Source organism: Aegilops tauschii, chromosome 5, assembly GCF_002575655.3.
Source record: "Aegilops tauschii subsp. strangulata cultivar AL8/78 chromosome 5, Aet v6.0, whole genome shotgun sequence".
NCBI lineage: Eukaryota > Viridiplantae > Streptophyta > Magnoliopsida > Poales > Poaceae > Aegilops > Aegilops tauschii.
Window position 1 is genome coordinate 24,164,663 of NC_053039.3, and position 19,153 is coordinate 24,183,815.

Genomic DNA, 19,153 nt, shown 5'->3' on the forward strand with positions numbered 1-19,153 from the left:
TCTCCGATGCGTTCACGGCCGACGAGTACCCCAGCGAGGTGCTACGCTACTCCGACTCTCCCCTCTCCCTCGGCGGCGTTTCCGCCGGGGCAATGGACGTCCATGTGGAGGTCTTCGTCACCGGCGACGGTGCCTCCTCCTCGTCGAGCAAGACGAGGAAGGCTACCGAAGCCAGGGCCGCAGCGGATCGGATCGAGCCGTCTGATCCATTGCGCGCCGCGATGCAGAGCCTCCGCATCCCCATCGGCACCGACGTTGACGCCACCAACGTCGCTGAGGCCCGAACCCAGCTCGAGGAAAGGCGCCAGCAGATGCTGGACCTATCTAAGACGCTCGCCGCCACTCAGCGTCGCCTGGACGCCGCTTAGCTGGAGCGCGACGCCGCCTACGGATTCACGCCCGTCGCGGCCGAGCCAAGCCGGGTCGCCGTTGTGCGTGCCCGGGAAGGAGCGATCGGCCGGGCCCTCGGCGCCGTCCCAACCGTCTACGAGACCCCAGCGAAGAACATGCGCGCGGCCCACGCAGCTGCAGTCGGCCTGGACCAGCTCGCGGGTGAGGAGCTGAAAGAGCGCATTGGGCGAATGCGTGAACTCCTCCACGCCGCCAACACCCAGCAGGACCGCCTCAACCAGCTCGCCAAGCCGGCGGGGTCTGGCTCCGCCCGCCTTGGCGGGCCCGGCGAGCTTCTGCACACCGCTTCCTCGCCACCCGGCGAGGCGCACTCCGGCCAAGCCCGGACTCGGCGCGTTCCGGCCGCTACAGCCGCCGGCGGATTGGGCAACGAGCCCGTCCTAGAGACCCAGTGCGGACCCGACCAGCATGGCCGGCGTCCGGCTCCAACCAACCCGGCCCCCCGTGGCCTGGCCGCAAGTCGACTCGGCCCGCGCGCCATCGACGACACCGACGCTCGCCACCCGCCTCGATCAGCTGGTCGCTCCTTGGAGGTGGAGGAGAGCGGCACTATCGGGCCGGCGTGCTTCGGCCCGCGCATCTAGGAGGAGCCCTTCCCCAAAGGATTCATGCTCCCCCACGACACCCTCAAGTACAACGGGACGGTGAAGCCAGAAGACTGGCTCACCGACTACACCACGGCCATTGGCATCACCGGTGCCAATCGTCGTCTCGCCGTGCGCTACGCACCGCTCATGCTCCAAGGGTCGGCCCGCACGTGGTTGAACGGCCTGCCGATGGGCAACATCAACACGTGGGTGGACTTCGAGGAAGCTTTCGTCCGCAACTTCACGGGGACCTACAAGCGACCCGGCCGCCCAAGCCAGCTCGCCATGTGCGTGCAAGGGCCTACGGAGACCGGCCGCGAGTACCTCGCACGCTGGACCGAGCTCCGGAACAGCTGCGAGGGTGTCCATGAAGTCCAGGCGATCCAGTACTTCGTCAGCGGGTGCCGAGACGGCACCCTCCTCAAGCACAAGCTCTTACACTCAGAGCCTGCCACCATGGCTGCGCTCATGGTGACGGCGGACAAGTATGCCAACGCCGACTCCGCCATGAAGATCCAGGTGGCGCTGGATGAAGCCGGCAAGGCGAAGCCGGTTCCCCTTCCGAAGCTGGCCGCCGAGAGCAGCCGGTAGCAGCATCACCAGAACAACAAGCGCAAGGCCGACCAGCCGGCGCCGCATCGCAACACCCGGCTCGTCGCGGCCACCGAGCCCGCGGCAGACCCGGCGGCGAAGCGCCGGCAAACCAGCAAGACGGCATGGCAACCCGCCATGAGCTTCGAGCAGATGCTCGACGCCCCCTACAAGCACCACAACGGCGCAAGACCCTCCACGCACACGCTTCGGCAGTGCGCCATCACCAAGCGTATCATGAGGGGCGACGTCCTGCCCCCTCCGGCTCCGGCTCCAGGCTCGGGACAACCGCCTCCGCCTCCACCACCGCCTCCATCTGGCGGCGCGATGCGTGACGACGCCTACCCGGACCAGAGCGTGGCCTACGTCGTCTTCACCAGCCTCGCGACGACAAGCGCAGCGAGCGCCTCCTTCAGCAGGAGGTGAACACCGTCGTCCCGGCCAAACCGGAGTTCATGCATCGGTCGGATCGCCCGATCACCTGGACCCGGGAGGATCACCCGACAGTCATGCCAAGTCCGGGTGGTTACGCCCTCGTCCTCAACCCCACCATCATCACGCGGCGCACATGCAAGTTCTCGCGAGTCCTCATCGACGGCGGCGGTAGCATCAACATCCTCTACCGCGACACGATAACAAAGCTCGGCCTCAAGGCCGAGGACCTGGAGCCAACCCGAACGATCTTCCACGGCATCGTACCCGGCCTCTCCTGCTCCCCCATTGGCCGAGTCCGGCTAGATGTCCTGTTCGGTGACAGCGGCCACTTCCGGCGCAAACCGATCTGGTTCGAGGTGGTGGATCTGTCCAGCGCATATCACGCGTTGCTGGGCCGGCCCGCGCTCGCCAAGTTCATGGTGGTTCCCCACTACGCGTATCTGGAGATGAAGATGCCGGGTCCCAAGGGCCTCATCACCATCGCCGGCGATTACCGCAAGTCCCTGGAGTGCGCCCGAGACGGCTCCAAGTTGGCCGAGTCGCTGGTCATTGCCGAGGAGCGGCGCCAGCTGGACCGGATCGTCGCCCTGGCAGGCGAGGCCTCCACCGCGTCAATCCCGACCCCGGACCCGGCCGACGAGGCCGCCTTCAAGCCCTCCAAGGAGACCAAGAAAGTGAAGCTCAACCCAGAAGACCCCAGTTGCAGCAAGTACGTTGTCGTAGGCGCCCGCCTCGACAGCAAATAGGAAGGCGAGCTCGTCGACTTCCTCCGTGAGAATTGGGATATCTTCGCATGGACCCCCAAGGACATGTCGGGTATCCCGAGGAAGTACGCCGAGCACAAACTTCACGTCCGCAAGGACGCCAAGCCTGTCCGTCAACCCCTACGACGATTTTCGAAGAGAAGAGAAGAACCATTGATGAAGAGGTCGCCAAGCTTTTGGCGGCCGGCTTCATAATGGAAATGTTTCACCCCGAGTGGTTGGCCAACCCAGTCCTCGTCCTGAAGAAGAACAAGACCTGGCGCATGTGTATCGACTACACCAGCCTCAATAAGGCCTGTCCCAAGGATCCGTTCGCCCTCCTGCGGATCGACCAAGTCATCGACTCGACCGTCGGGTGTGAGCTCCTGTCCTTCCTGGACGCTTACTCCGGCTACCACCAGATCAAGCTGGACCCGGCCGACGCCCTAAAGACGTCCTTCATCACGCCCTTTGGGGTGTATTGCTACATCACCATGTCGTTCGGCTTGAAGAACGCCGGCGCCACCTTCCAGCGCTGCATGCAGAAATGTTTGCTGCCGCAACTCGGCCGCAATATCCACGTATACGTGGACGACATCATGGTGAAGACCAAGCAGCACCTCACGCTCCTCGACGATTTGAAGGAAACCTTCGTCAACCTCCGCGAATACAAGGTCAAGCTTAACCCGGAAAAATGCGTCTTCGGCGTCCCGGCCGAAAAGCTACTCGGCTTCCTCGTCTCGGAACGCGGCATTGAGGCGAAGCCGGAGAAGATCAAGGCCATCGAGCATATGCGCAAGCCGGCTCGGCTGCGCGATGTCCAGAAGTTCACCGGATGCTTGGCCTCGGTCAGCCGGTTTCTAAGCCGGCTGGGCGAGAGGGCGCTACCCCTGTACCAGCTGATGAAGAAGACGAGCCCGTTCGAATGGAACGGCAAGGCAGACGAGGCCTTCCAAGACCTCAAGCGCATGCTCTCCACCACGCCAGTCCTGGCCGCGCCGACCGACAAGGAGCCGATGTTGCTCTACATAGCCGCGACCTCGCGGGCGGTCAGCACGGTGCTGGTGGTCGAGCGACCAGAGAAGGGCAAGATCCAAGCCGTCCAGCGCCCGGTCTACTACCTGAGCGAGGTGCTCTCCATCTCCAAGCAGAACTACCCGCACTACCAGAAGATGTGTTACGGCGTGTACTTCACCGCCAAGAAGCTGAAGCAGTATTTCCAAGAGCACATCGTCACCGTGGTCAGCACGGCGCCTAACGGAGAAATCATCGGGTGCCAGGATGCCTCTGGCCGGGTTGCCAAATGGGCGATCCAGCTAGCCGGCCACACAATCCTCTACGAGCCCCGCACCGCGATCAAGTCTCAAGCCCTGGTCGACTTCCTCGTCGATTGGACCGAAACCCAGTACTTGCCGCCGCCTCCCGACTCGACGCATTGGCGCATGCACTTCGACGGGTCAAGATGTGACTCGGTTTGGGGGCCGGCATCGTACTATCGTCCCCGAAGGGCGACCGGCTCCGCTACGCGCTCCAGATCCACTTCGCCGCCTCCAACAACGTCGCCGAGTACGAAGCCCTTGTGCACGGCCTCCGGCTGGCCAAGGAACTCGGCATCCCGCGCATCCTGTGCTACGGCGACTCGGACCTAGTGGTGCAGCAATGCTCCGGCGAATGGGACGCCCGTGACTCCAACATGGCAAGCTACCGCTTCCTCGTCCAGAAGCTGTCCGGATCCTTCGAGGGCTGCGAGTTCCTCCACGTCCCGCGCGCGGAGAACTAAGCAGCCGACACGCTCGCCAAGATCGCCTCGTCACGACAAGCCATCCCGTCCGATGTCTCCCTCGAGCACCTGCGCAAGCCGTCCATCAAGCCATCGTCGGACTCCGAGTCCATCCACGTTCCAAACGACCCGGCCGCACCTCAACCCGGCCCGGGGACTGCTAAACCCGGCCCGGGGGCTGCTCAGCTCGACCCGGCCACCATCGTCCCGGACCCGGCCGTCGCCATCCCCGACCCGGGGGCTGCTCAACCCGGCTCGGGGGCTGCCGACTCGGAACCCACCCTGGTGGCCGTCTTCGCCGTGGTTACGGCTCCATCTTGGGCCCTCTCAATATCAGAATTTTTGGAGAACGGGGTTCTCCCCATGGGCGAGACCGAAGCTCGGCAAGTGCAGCGCCGGGCGTCCGCCTACAGCATCATCAACAACGAGCTTGTCCAGCGCAGCTCCACCGGCGTGTTCCAGCGCTGCGTCGAGCAGGAGCGGGTCATCGACATCCTCCTCGACATACATCAGGGCGAGTGTGGGCACCACGATGCATCACGATCCCTGGTGGCCAAGGCGTTCCGCCACGGCTTCTACTGGCCCACGGCCCTCCAAGACGTCGAGTCCCTCCTCCTCAAGTGTGAGGGATGCCAGCACTTCAGCAAACGGAGCCACCAGCCGGCGTCAGCACTCCGCACCATACCGATCGCCTGGCCCTTCGCGGTCTGGGGACTCGACATGGTGGGACCCTTCAAAAACCGCCCGAGGCGGCATGACGCACTTGCTGGTGGCAGTGGACAAATTCACCAAGTGGATCGAGGCAAGACCAATCAAGAAACTGGAAGGGCCAACAGCCGTCCGGTTCATCAAGGACATAGCGGTGCGCTACGGCATGCCGAACAACATCATCACCGACAACGGCACCAACTTCGCCAAGGGCGTGCTCGAGCAATACTGCTCCGTCTTCGGCATCCGCCTCGACCTAGCCTCCGTTGCGCATCCGTAGTCCAACGGGCAGGTCGAGCGGGCCAATGGACTCATCCTGTCCGGCGTCAAGCCACGACTCGTCGAGCCGCTCATCCGCTCAACCGGCAGCTGGCTTCACGAGTTGCCAGCCGTTCTCTGGAGTCTACGCACCACGCCGAATCAGTCGACCGGGTTCACCCCGTTCTTCCTCGTCTACGGAGCCAAAGCCGTCATCCCGACCGACGTCGAGTTCGACTCGCCGCGCGTCATGATGTACACCGAAGCCGAAGCCAGAGAAGCCCGCGAAGATGGCGTCTACCTGCTCGAAGAAGCACGCCTCCTGGCGCTCAGTCGCTCGGCCGTCTACCAGCAAGGCCTGAGGCACTACCACAGCAAGAAGATCAAGCCCCTCGCGTTCCGCGAGGGCGACCTCATCCTCCGACTCGTCCAAGAGCAGGCAGGCCAGCACAAGCTGTCCCCTCCATGGGAGGGCCCATTCATCATGAATAGGGCCTTGCGCAACCGCAACGCCTACTACCTCATCGACGCACGCAAGTCAAGGAAGCGCAAGAAGGACACCGCCGGTGAAGAAACGACCCGGCCGTGGAACGCGGAACTCCTCCGCCCATTTTACAGTTAGCCGCACGAGCGTATGTATCATTGCCTTTTGTAAACACATGAAACTATGGGGTCCCCGAACGAGACTCGGGGGCTGCCTTTTGTCAACCAATTTATTGTGTCCCTATTTTCTTGCATCACTATACCACTAAACCCGGCCACCGGTCCGACTTGCTCGACCCGGGGGCTCGGGGGCTGGCCGGCTCGGTCGCTACCCCGCCGCCTTACTTGGTGATTCCTGATAAAGTTAGGATGCCGCGGTCCCCCACTTCGCTCTAAAGCCACAGATCCAGCTTTGGCTGTCGGCTGGCAAGCACAACGGGCCAAAACTCCTTTACGCTTCATACACTAAGCCAAAGGTCGCCGGGTCGATCAACCCGGTCCGCCATTCATCAAATGAACAGCCGCACGACCGGCTGCTCGCCAACCGGCTTCGCCGGATTGCCGCCAGCCGGCCCAGTGGGTGTTTCGCTCGTGCCCAACGTTTCGAGGGACCCAAGTCCTTTGCACTCCTCTCAAAGAACCGAACTCCTTGTCACGGACCGGAGCCTCGGCCGTCTGACTCCGGGGGGGAGGTTTGAGAAAGGAAAAACGCATGAAATCGGTCCAAAAAACGGAAGGCAAAAAAGCAAAAGCACCCACGACATCTGCAAGTATTTAAGAAAAGGCCCACGGCCCGAGTTCATTACACCCTAAACCCCCCCAGTGGGTGGGTGGACCTGCTATTTAACAAATTTTACACAAAGTGTCTCAGGCATCTCCAGCGCCGCGTCGCGACATCGACGACTCTCCCCTCGCGGCCTCCGGGTCCGGCGAGGTGCCGGTGCCCTCCTCAGTGTCCGCGTCGCGGTAGACGCCCGTCTCCTCCGAGCTCCCCTCCGGATCGTGGAAGAGCAAGCCGTAGTCGTCGCCGTCCACGACCCCACCGTCTTTCGTCCGCTCCGGATGGAACTTGTCATGGAAGGCGAACTCGGCGATGTAGCTGGCCCGGGAGGCGATCCGGCCGGCTTGCTCCTGCAAGAGCTGCTCCGAACCGGCCCGCTGGCCCATCAACGCGTCCAGCTACAGGTCCGGATGCTAGGACAGCGTGAACCGGAGCGCCATCTCAGCACCGGCACGAGCAGCGGAGACGCGCCACTCGCCAAGCCGGTCCGGCCCCATCTCCAACCAACGCGCCAGGTGCGAGAAGCTGCTCGGTTGGACGGAGTCCGGCCATAGGGCCGCCGTCACTGCGGTGCCGGCCTGGGACAGCCGCCCCAACTGCGTTCCCAGGGCCTGCAGGCGGGCCTCAGCGGTGGCGATGATCTCTGGGAAGGTCCAGGCCACCCGCGGATCCGTCCCGGACCCAACGACGCCGGTCGGGTTGCGCTGATAGCGGACGGCTTCCTCCGCCAGCCGCTGCGTCTCTGGGAAGGCCCCTGCCTCAAAGGAAGAAGCGAGTTAGAAGAAGAACAACAAGGAAGAAAGGCCAAATCCCGACCCGGCAAACGACAAGAAAAAAGCACTTACTGCAGAAGGACTCTTCCAAGTGCTGCGCCTCAAGCAACGTACCGCACCGCTCCCGCTTGATGGCACGGTCGTGCTCCTCGAGCGCCTTCTCCAGATTGGCGGCCTTGGCAAGGGCCGCCTTCAGCTCGGCGTCCTTGTCTTCGGCCGCCTTCTCGGCCGCCTCGCGGCGACGGGCCTCGTCCTGACGGGCCCCCTCAGCCGTGGTGACTTGCCCCCGCAGGCGATCCACCTCGGCCTGGAGCCGGCCCTTGTCGTCGGCCAGCTGGCCGCGCTGCTGGTCCGCCTCCACCAGGGCCTGCTGTGCCTCTGCCACCTTGGCGGCTTCCGCCTTAAGGAGCTCCACCTCGGCCTCGAGGCAGCTCTTGTGACCCGCCAGCTGCTCATGCAGCCGGTTGGCCTCGTCGAGAGACCGCCGAGCCGCGGCCGCCTCCACCCTCACCTGCGCCGCCTCGACGCCAAGACGGCCGGTGTCGGCAACGAGTCGGTCGTAGTGATGACCGGCCCGGAGCAGACGAGCCCGCCAGAACAGCACCTCGGCTGCGAAAAAAAAGGGACTCAGCAGAAGAAAAAAGCAAGACTTAAGATTTGGCCCAACTGTTACACAGTTGGTCTGAATCTCGGGGGCTACACCCAGTGGGTGCGCTAGCGCGCCCCCACTAGAAAAGAGCACAAGGATACCTGCGGGTACGCGGAGCTCCTCCTCCTTGGCGGCAAGCCGCTCCACGAGCTCCCGGTGCTTGCCCAGGAGACGAATGTAGGCAGCGACCCGGAAGGCGTCGAGATGCTGAAGAAAGCAGAAATCAGAACAAGGCCAACACTCTAAAGATTCGACCCAACTACTACGTAGTTGGCCCGAACCTCGGGGGCTACACCCAATGGGTGCGCTGGCGCGCCCCCACAAAGAAGAAAATTGCAAGGAGACTTACCAGAACGGCGCGCTCCAGGTCGCACGACCGCTCCACCTCGGCCTGGGCAAAGGCCTCGAGCTGTTCCGTCCGACCTCCCAGGCGGTGACTGACGGCGTCCAGCGCCGCCTCCTCCTGGGTCTGAGGCCCGAAGACAACGGCGCCCTCGCTCCGTGCCGGCTGCGGCACGGCAGCTCGGCGCTCTCCCTGCCAGGTCACCAAGGCGTGCTCCTCGCTGGCCGCTCGCGACGCGGCCAGCACCTCCTCCGGGACGCCCTACGTCGCCGTCTCCAGCCCAGCTGCCAGGGTGACCTCCGGCACCGCCGCCCGCGGTGCCTCCTCCAAAACCGGCGACGCCTCCGACGCCGCCGCCCGCAGCGTCTCTTCCAAAACGACGCCGCCTCCATCACCATCAGTCCCCGCTCGCTCGGCCACGTCGGCCTGCGGCGGGGTGTCATCCTCCACCTCCACGACCCCCCGGTCGGGGATCACCGCCTCAGCCCGGCCTCCACGGCCGTGCTCCCTCACCGATGACAGCTCAAAGACCGTCGCCGCCACCACCGTGCCCTCTGGCATCTCGCGCCAGACCGGCTCCTCGCCGGGTCGCGCCCATGCTGCCGCCGCGTCGGTCCAAGCCCGGACCGACGCCGCCTCCAGCTCCGCCTCGGCCCGGTTCCTGTCCCGCCAGGCCAAGGCTTCGGCGTCATTCGGATCCAGGCCGAGGTCCGAGTCGGCCCGTCCCTCCGCCTCGGCTTGGTCGGCGAGGTCGGACCGGCTCCTGCGGAACGCGGCCCCTTCGGCGGTCGCGGCTTCCGCCACCGCCCTCGCCAGCGCGATTGGCGACCTAGAGAAGAAGACAGAATGATCAGAAAAGAAACAGGACTAGCTCAAGGAAAAAAAACCTGAGCGCAAACAAGTGATGAAGCTTACCCTGCCAAGACCGGGACCGGGGTTGGCCTCCCGTGCCCGTTGCCGCGCTTCCTCTTGGCCGGCCTCCCGGCCCCGGACGGGTCCGCCGTGCGCTTCGGGGCCCGGGGTCGCGGCGCGACGCTGTCTTTCCCATGCGGGCGGCTCAGCGCCGCCCCATGCGAGGACCCGGCTCCGCCCACATCGCCGCCTCCCCCGCCCAACGCCACTACACCAGCAACTGGCGTCAGCACCAGCCGTTCCGTGCCGCGGTCAGCAATTCAAGACACATGAAGAAAAACGCGAGACTTACCCGCGCGACGCCCTGCGCCGGCGTCGGACTCGGCCTCCTCCTCCCCACCACGAGCCACGGGCTCCTCTGGCGCCACCGGCTCCACCTGCGACGGAGCCCGGGCGTAAGGATGCCGAATCGCGTTCAGAAGTACCCCCCGCGTTGCGTCAGGATGGATGCGAAGGTGCACGGCAGCAAAGTGAGAAGACCAGACACTCACCTGCGGCGCCGGGTTCGACTGGATGTACGGCGCCTTGCCGAACCGCCAGTCCTCCCCAAGGTTGGCCTTGGAGATGTCGTTCACGCCGCGTGCGACCTCCTCCGCGGACAGCCGCGTCGACCCCATGCGGTTCGGGTCTTGAAGGCCGACCATTTCACCGATGAGGCAGGAGCGCCCCTGAAGCGGAAGGACCTGGCGCATGATGAACGCGGCGAGGAGGTCGGTGTCGGTGAGCCCCTCCTACGTCCTCATCACCGTCACCCGCTCGCAGAGATTAACGATCTCCTGCGACGGGCGCTTGGGCGAGTAGCCCTAGTTCGTCTTCGCCCGTGGCGGTGCGATAGCGAAGGCCGGAAGATTGATGCGATCCGCTCCAAGGTTGCGGACGTAGAAGAAGGAGTTCTGCCACTTCTTGGCAGAGTCCTCCAGCGAGATCTTGGGGAAATCCGCCCCCGACCACTTCAAGATGACGGCGTCGCCGCAATCGGCGAACTCCCTGGACGACGGGATCTTGGGGAAATCCGCCCCCGATCGTAGGCTCGACCCCCAGGTACCCCTCGCAGAGGGTGACGAAGCCGGAGAGCTGGACGATGGCGCCGGCGCCAAGATGATGCGGCTGAAGCCCGAAGAACTCCAGGAAAGCACGGAAGAAGGTGCTCGCCGGCAGCCCGAACCCGCGCTCGAAGTGCGTGAGGAAGACCACGCGCTCCTGCCCCTCGGGCTGAGGCCTCTGCTCGCCGCGCGGCAGGCGGACGCCGACGTCCGTCTCCCATGGCAGGCGCCGCGTCGCCCGAATCTGGGTGATGTCCTCAGAGGTGACGTTCGAGCCCATCCAGGAGCCCGATGGCAGCGACATGATCAAAGAAAGAAGAAGGAAGATGGACGGCACAGGAGTTCTGCTCGGAGCAGCGGGCGCCGCAGTGCGTCTGTTGCGAAGAGCGGAGCGAGAGCAAAGGGACAGGAGGGCGCGAGCGAGAATAATGTCCGCCATCCCCCTGCCCCCCCCCCCCCGATTTATAACCCTCGGTTTGAACGTGGGGAAGTGGGGAAGTGGGATCGTCTGCATGCGCCCGTTCCACTACCCCGCAATAAGTGCGCGCGTACACGCGCAGTAACTGCCCGGGGAAGAGCAACCGGCCCCCGGACGCCGCAAGAAATCCGCGCGCTTGGGCCGAGGGCGCGCGGCGGCGGGCCCCAGCCCGTCGCCCGGTCCCGTCACGGCATGGCCTGTCAGGCCCCTCCCGCTTCCGAGCACCACGTGGCGCCCGCGCAAAGCCTGAGGGATTGCCCCAAGATTCGGCGGACTTCTCGGTCCCCGCCACGACCGAGACGCCGCGATCCGGTTTCCGAGAAAACCGGCACACAGTGGGTGTTGCTGGACCTGGCGCTCGCAGAATCCACCTTGCTTAAGGGGGAAACTGCGAAGGCCCACTCATCCGAAGACGGCGGACCTTCACAGCTTCGGGGACTACTATCGGGGGGATGGACCCCGGGCAGGCAACGGAACCCGGACCCTCTTTAAAAACAATGGGGCTGGCACCGCCCCTCAATACCGGCGCGCGCTTGGCCGGCCAAGCCCCCCAAGCCGGCCAGACTAGCCGACCCGGCAAGACACGTCGACTCGGCCCCAACAACTGGCGCAAGACAGTCGAACCCGGCACGGCCAAGGCCTCCTCACCAAGCCAGCGCCACCCATGACGTGCTACGCAATCCAGCCGCGGGTCAACTCCCGTCCCATCCAGGCCGTATGACGGGGACAAGACTTCAATCAACGATGACCAAGGCAACAGTGCCCCGCCGATGCCTCTGGTTAGCAGGAATGTGGCAACAGTGCCCCTCACCTACCCGCTGACCAGGGCCGGCGTGGCAACAGTACCCCCATCCTCACCGCTGACGACAGCAAGCGGCAACCTGACGGAGAGCACTGTACGCGGCTCGACTCGGCCACGCCCCGACGATCGACAAGACGGCGCACAGTCCCCCTAGGCTTGCGGGACCCGCACCTAGGGGAACCCGGCGAACCACAAGCCCTCAGCGGGGCCCAGCCCGGGACCCCGGACTCCGACTACACCGACCCACCGACTTATAACATTACCATTGTACCCCCGAGGGGTTGGACTATAAAACCCCCTGGAGCCCACGATCATTCAGGGAGCGAAGCAGAAGGACTAGCCACAAAAAACAGCAACACCGGAGAGAAGGAGCAGCCCAAGCCTTGGCCAGCTTCCTTCCTCCTTCATACAGCTCCAGGAGCAACATTGTACTATCGATCATCCAACTACACTCGGCAGGACTAGGGGTATTATCTCTCCGGAGAGCCCCGAACCTGGGTATGTCCGGCGTCCCGCGCCCGCTCATGCCAACCTCGCCTCTGGAGCCCACCAGCGCCCTCGAGCCTCCTCCTCTCTTTAGCCATCTCTTGGCATCTGCCGTGCGCCCACCACGACAGTGTATGTAGTGTTGCCTCCCCTTAATTCGATCATGGCCCTCCCCTTCTATAGATCGGAGGAGGGGGGCACCACACTGGTCTGCTTAATAAATAATTAAATATGAAGCAATGTACAAAGAGGTATCTGGTCTAACTAGTCCACTTGCTTCTGCCGATTGGTCGGTAGATAACCTGATACTATGATGTGTAAGGTACTCGAGTGCCTTCCCCGACGTGACACGCTGCACCGCACCGCCCTTCCGTCTCTTTATTTCATGTCAGCATCCCGTCTTGTCTTGTGCCCCTCAGGTTGTCGCAATGATGGCCCTAGGCCTAGCCCTGCATCGGGCTACTCTCGTAGCCTGGTCAGGCATTCAAAGCCTGGTCGGTGGAGTGTGCCGCAAGGCCACCTCCTCTGGCCAATGTGTGTCCTGCCAGCTCAGGGAGGCAGCCCCGGGGTGCGTCATGGCTGACGTCAAGGCTCTCATCGGGGATCTTCTGTGGCAGTTCCTTCTAAGCCCAACACCTGTACTTGAATCTCTTCGAGCTCGTCTTTTTACCATGGTTTTTATTTTAAGATATTTCTGAGCGGGTTCACAACAGAGCGGGCACGTATGCACAACATATTGAGCATACCCCATGTTTTAATGTTCCGTCAGTAACTATTTTATATATTATTTTATTGTTGAGAAAACAGGACTGTAATATATTTTAAGTTGTGCACAACTAAAGAACATTGAGATTTGTACACACCACGCATCAATATGTGTAAGTACCTTTCAAGTTCGCACATTATTATTTTTATCTATTTCCTCTTTCACAAGAAAACATCCCAAACTTTTCTCTTCCTCCCGTCGGCGTTGCCGACGGTCCGCCCCATCTCCGATGGCCTTTGGGCCATGGAGGTGCGGAGGATCACGGCCTCCCGACAGCGGGAGGGACCCGGTACTAGTTCTTGTTAGGTTCAGTGTCTTTGTTGGGGCTGTGTGGCGGCGGCAATGTCCCTCAGTAGAAATAATGTCTCTCACGTTTATGTCCATCCCGATGATGCGTCTAGCATCGTCGGAACGGCGTGTGGAGGTTTGTCTCCGTCAGATCTTGCGAGATTTGGTCGGTGCTGGTCTTCGGTGGATCTGTTTGGATCCGATATATATTCATCTTGATTTGGGTGTTTACACATTTGATGCTTCCGATCTACGACTTTCTTCATCGGCGATGGTTGCTACTCTGGTGCGCTGGTCCTATGGGATCGATCTTAGCACGACGACTTCCCGACTGTCTACTAGAAGGTTTGACTGGCTCCAACAAGGGAGGGGCAATGACGGCGCCGCGCCTTCAGCTCACTCTAGTGCTTGTAGTCATTGCTAGGTGGTCCACAGACCTGCTTGTAATTTCTATACCTCTGGTGTTCGTTGTACTATCATGATTGGAGATCAATAGGTTAAAAGTTTCTCACGCAAAAAAAAAGTTCGCACATTATTTCTAATAAAGCTGAAGAAAAGCACATGAATTCCAAGAGTTAGGCTTAAACATGGTGTAGCATCACCGGGAGTAGCAATCATCTACATGATGCATGCGTGGCCCATGATGAGACTTTTGGTCAGACTCCAAGAGGTAGCTTGCAACGCCTTTCCGGTGCATGCGTGCAGCGTGTGGGTCTTTGTATAGCACCTTCGTTGGATGTTAATCCATAGGTGTAGGAAAAAATGTCTCAAATTTAAATAAATTTCAGGTACCTGATGCATAGGCGCTCTAATACTTTATATTGTTTTGAGAAAAGTGCATTTTACGTCTCTCGACTAATCGCGAAGTGTGGCTTTCATAGCTGATTTTTCTTTTGTTGTATCATTCGTCCCTAAACTCTTAATACCAGGTACAGTTAGTCCCTCGTATTGGTATTTCTTGATCAAACCCAGTTTTGACTTGATGTGTCATTGTTTTGACCACATCTTGGCACAACATTTATCCTTCAAAAACCGGGTTTAACTATTAAATACCGCTGCCCAGGGACTAACTATACCTGGTATTAAGAATTGAGGGACGAAAGTTGCATGAAAAAATTCAGGGACGAAACTCACACTTCACGATAAGTTGAGTGACAAAAAATGCACCTATCAAAAACTTGTGGAGCTGTATATATCCACATATCTGCAGTACTGCTGTGATGTGTTTGTTCGGTTTGTCTTGTGTGAAAAAGAAAGGTCACTCTGGAAGCTTGTGTAGAAAAAAACAAGTCGATGGGCAGGAGCGAGCTTGAGAAGGGAATGCTAATTTGTCCACTATACAAAATAATTCGATCGATCCGTGTATGTCCCTCTCAAATGCCGCGTATTTTCCAGCACAAGTCGAATATCCTGGAAACGTTGCCATTTTTTCCAACCAACCTGACACGGCGAGAACATTCAAACGAGGCATGCTAGCTAAGCTACGCCGAACGTCACTGTCAGTGGGGATAGCAAAGACCAACTGCGAAGTGGCCTGTCGACGGAGTGAAGCTCGAAGATTTTTCTCAGCCTGAATTGGCTGGCGCATACGCATCCACGTAGAGTAAATTGCAGTCCCTACCAATCTTGAATTTTCTTCTAGCTATCCTTCACCCAGCCACCTAGTACTATAAATAAGCACGAGCTAGCCCGTCCATTCAACCAACAATACCACAGCAATCAAGCAAGCAAGCAACAATGGCCGCCTCGTCGTCGGCGCTCATCCTCCTCCTGGCCGTGGGGCTCGTCGCCGGTGCCAGCGCCACCAGCTTCTCCATCACCAACCGCTGCTCCTTCACGGTGTGGCCGGCGGCCACCCCCGTGGGCGGTGGCCGGCAGCTCAACAGAGGCGAAACGTGGAACCTCGATATCCCCGGCGGCACCAGCTCCGGCAGGATCTGGGGCCGCACGGGCTGCAGCTTCAACGGCAACAGCGGGAGATGCAGCACCGGCGACTGCGGCGGCGCGCTGTCCTGCACCCTGTCCGGCCAGTCCCCGTTGACGCTGGCGGAGTTCACCCTCGGCTCGCAGGACTTCTACGACATCTCGGTGATCGACGGGTACAACCTCCCCATGGACTTCTCCTGCAGCACCGGCGTCAACATCCAGTGCCGCGACCCCAGCTGCCCCGACGCCTACCACCAGCCCAACGACGTCAGGACCAAAGCTTGCAGCGGCAACAGGAGGTTCAATGTCGTCTTCTGCCCATGATGAGCTACTCTATCATATGCATGCGTGCCATGCCACGGACGACCATAATACTATCTGAAGTGTAATACTATGTCCGCGCGAAAGCTAAACTATTTGTACTTCCATTTTCCATGTAATAATGGCCGTGCGAATATGTACGAGTGCCCGATAAAGTCAATAAATACAGGTAAGGAATATCTCATTTCTGATTTCTAAATTCTAATATTTAAGTTGCATCATAATATGCGAGGTCAAGAACGCACCTAGGACTTCAAATTTCTAATATTTTTCAGTTCTTTATGTTCTTCCCGTTTTGCTCAACAGCACCCCCTCCCCATGTTTTCATGACCTTTCATTAATGGTTTGTTGAAGTTTTGACTTCCCTCGCAAAAAAAATGTTTTGACTTATTTTGAAAATGTTTAAGTGGAGGTTTGGCATGCATAAAGCCAAGCCGAACTCGAAATAGTATGAAAATAAAGCAAAATCCACTTAATTTTGTACCAAACTATATGAACACATGGAACCATGCACATCGAAAGTCATATATGTAATACTTGCATGGTCAAAAGGAATTGTTTTCAGAAAGTTTTTTTCCCGAGAAAACTTTCAATCTATTCATCTTCAACCAAACTATATGAACACATGGAACCATGCACATCGAAAGTCATATATGTAATACTTGCATCGTCAAAAGGAATTGTTTTCAGAAAGTTTTTTTCCCGAGAAAACTTTCAATCTATTCATCTTCAATCATGACAATACAACGAACACCAGAAATAATAAAAATTACATCCAGGTCCGTAGATCACCTAGCGACGACTACAAGCACTGAAGCGAGCCGAAGGCGCGCCGCCGTTATCCCCTCTCCCTCGCCGGAGGCGGGCAAAACTTGTTGCAGTAGACAGTCGGGAAGTCGTCGTGCTAAGGCCCTACAGGACCAGCACAACAGGACAGCAACCGCCGCCGATGAATAGTAGCGTAGATCGGAAGGATCCAACCTGAAAAAACACAAACGTAGACGAACTACGACCAGATGCGAGCAAATCCACCAAGGATAGATCCGTCGAAGACACACCTCCACACGCCCATCGACGATCCTAGACACACCACCGGAACAGGGGCTAGGCAGGGAAGACCTTATTCCATCTTCATGGAGCCGCCGCCGCCTCATCTTCCTGAGCCGGACACAAACCCTAACAAAACTTGAAGAAATATCTAAAAACGGAGCCCTCCCACCGGCAAGGGCCGGGATCCACCGCGCCGCCATGGCCCTAAGGCCACCGGAGACGAGGTGGATCGGCGCCGGCACCGGCAGGAGGCAAAGGAACCCTAAGCTTTTCTTGGGGAGGAGCTTGTGTCTTCAAAAAGTTTTATTAATGCTTCATTCCACATACAAAAGTTGTCGGGGTGTGCAAGATTGATCAATTTGGACCTGCTTGAGCAAATTTGTTCTCTTATTTTCTTAGGCTGGACCAGGAGTGTACCTTTAATAGCTCTTAATCTTGTCTATATAAATTTAAAATATAAGAACTAATTTTCAGTTGAATATATTCAACAGTGTTGTGTCCATTAGCCTCTAACTTGGGTAGCTATATTATTATTTTTTTGCGAAAATGATGCAGATCTATTATCATAGTTCACCGGAAGTACAAAGCACCTCAAACATAATAAAAATTACATCAAGATTCCGAAACCATCAAACGACCACTACCGCCGTCAGAACGAGCCGCCGACACGCCGCTGTCTTCGCTCTCATACCGGAGCCAGCTTGACCTTGCTGATGACAGCCAGGAAGTCTTCCACGTACCCCTAAAGACCAGCGCTCTGTAGCCGCAGTCGTCGTCGTTGAACCCCTGTATAAATCTGCAACTCCTCACACCAAATCTAGTTGACAGCCCTAAAATTAACCTCCTTTCGTTTTCGTCCTTGCATTATTTTTCTATTTTGCAAGAATCTGTTTCACGTGGGTAGACTTATTGGTCGGAAGTGGCAGCATCAACTTTCAGTAAAGTTCTAGTCTCTCTCAGGCATTTTTTTTGTTGCCAAACATAGTGGATTGAGCAAGTGCAGTAGAAGTAATCAACATAGAAATAGTCGTGCATACTACTGATTTGAATGCAACAACTTTTTTTTCAATTGGAAACGCAGCAAGTTGTTATTTTTTTTTTGCAAGAAAATTTACAATCTATTCATCAAATGTCATGGTAGTAGAAAGAACACTAGAAATAGTAAAAAATACATTCATGTCAATTGACCACCTAGCGACGACTACAAGCACTGGAGCGAGCCGAAGGCACGCCGCCGTCATCGCCCCTCCTTCATCGGAGCCGGACAAAACTCATCGTAGTAGACAGTCAGGAAGTCGTCGTGCTAAGGCTTTAGAGGACCAGCGCACCAGAACAGCAACCGCCGCTGATGAAGAAAAACATAGATCAAAAGAGACCAATCTGTAGACACACGAACGTAGACACACCAAGACTGGATCCATGAAGATCCATCGAAGACCAACACCGATCGAATCCCATGAGATCTGTCAGAGAAAATAACTACTAACTACAGCTACAAATAAAGAAAATAGGTATACTTGGTCCGTACTGCTATTTAGCAAAAAAAATCCCCTGTTGTTTCTGGTAATCAACCAGCAATTCAGTTTTAAGTTAGACTTTCGCTCTTGCAGAAAACCGTCTGATGTTTCTGGTAGTCACCCGGCAAGCCACTTTGCGGTTAGATTTTTTGCGTATGTAGGAAACCCCTGATATCTGGGTTAATCCACCTGCAGTACAGATCAAGTGCTTTTTAAAAATATCCATATCTTTTAAATACGAACTCCAAATTTAACATGTTATACATGGAATTTGATTAGAAAAATGTGAAAAATCTGAATATGATGTTATTGTACCTGTTAAGCATTTAAGAAATGTTATTTAGGGTGCAACATTCATCAATAGCACATGATCTGTTTTTCTTTCATATCGGTGCTGATCCGGATTAGAAATGGGCACCTCAACAAAACGAAGGTTGCAGACGAAAGAAACCATCTATAACCACGCATGCATGCACGCCTCGGCAAAAGTCCACAGAAAAAGAAAGCAGATTTTTCATGTCATGCCGAGAGACAGGACAGCTTAGGAGATATACTTGACAACGTTCAAATGTGTAGTGATTCCGTGAACAGTGAGGCCACCGTCAGCGAGGATGGGAAGGGGAATGAGTGGAAGCACAGATGGGACGCCATGTGTTGAAATAAAGGACATGAACCTATTGGGATTTGAGTCATGGTTATTGAGTTAAGGAGTGTGGTTTTTTCTTCAGATGACGCAGCAAAACATTATTTTGTATATGCAAATATTTTATAAAAACATGTACACTTTTTCCAATATGCGAACATTTTTCACAATTTTCTACCTAAAAGAAGGAAAGGAAAACCAATGAGAAAAAAAACCATAAAGGAAAAAGCCAGAGAAAACCGGGAAGAAAAAAACAGGAAAAAGTGCGATGTCGAAGACTAACACAGAGCTTGAAAGAAAATCTTGAACACATTTTTTTTTCATTTTTGGCCAGATCTATTATATAAAGATTCAACGTGTGTATAAAACACTACAAACA

General features: G+C 57.7%; 1 protein-coding gene across 1 annotated transcript; it reads left to right on the top strand.

Annotated features, from left to right (window-relative positions):
- Positions 1–15,000: 15,000 nt before the first annotated feature.
- On the top strand, positions 15,001–15,754 carry LOC109769167 (thaumatin-like pathogenesis-related protein 3). The gene has a single exon (XM_020327915.4). The coding sequence runs from the start codon at positions 15,055–15,057 to the stop codon at positions 15,565–15,567; it is 513 nt and encodes a 170-aa protein (XP_020183504.1). The 5' UTR covers positions 15,001–15,054; the 3' UTR covers positions 15,568–15,754.
- Positions 15,755–19,153: the final 3,399 nt, after the last annotated feature.

Excerpts from the sequence above, each read along its gene's own strand:
- LOC109769167 (XM_020327915.4), top strand. The coding sequence starts at position 15,055 with ATGGCCGCCTCGTCGTCGGCGCTCATCCTCCTCCTGGCCGTGGGGCTC.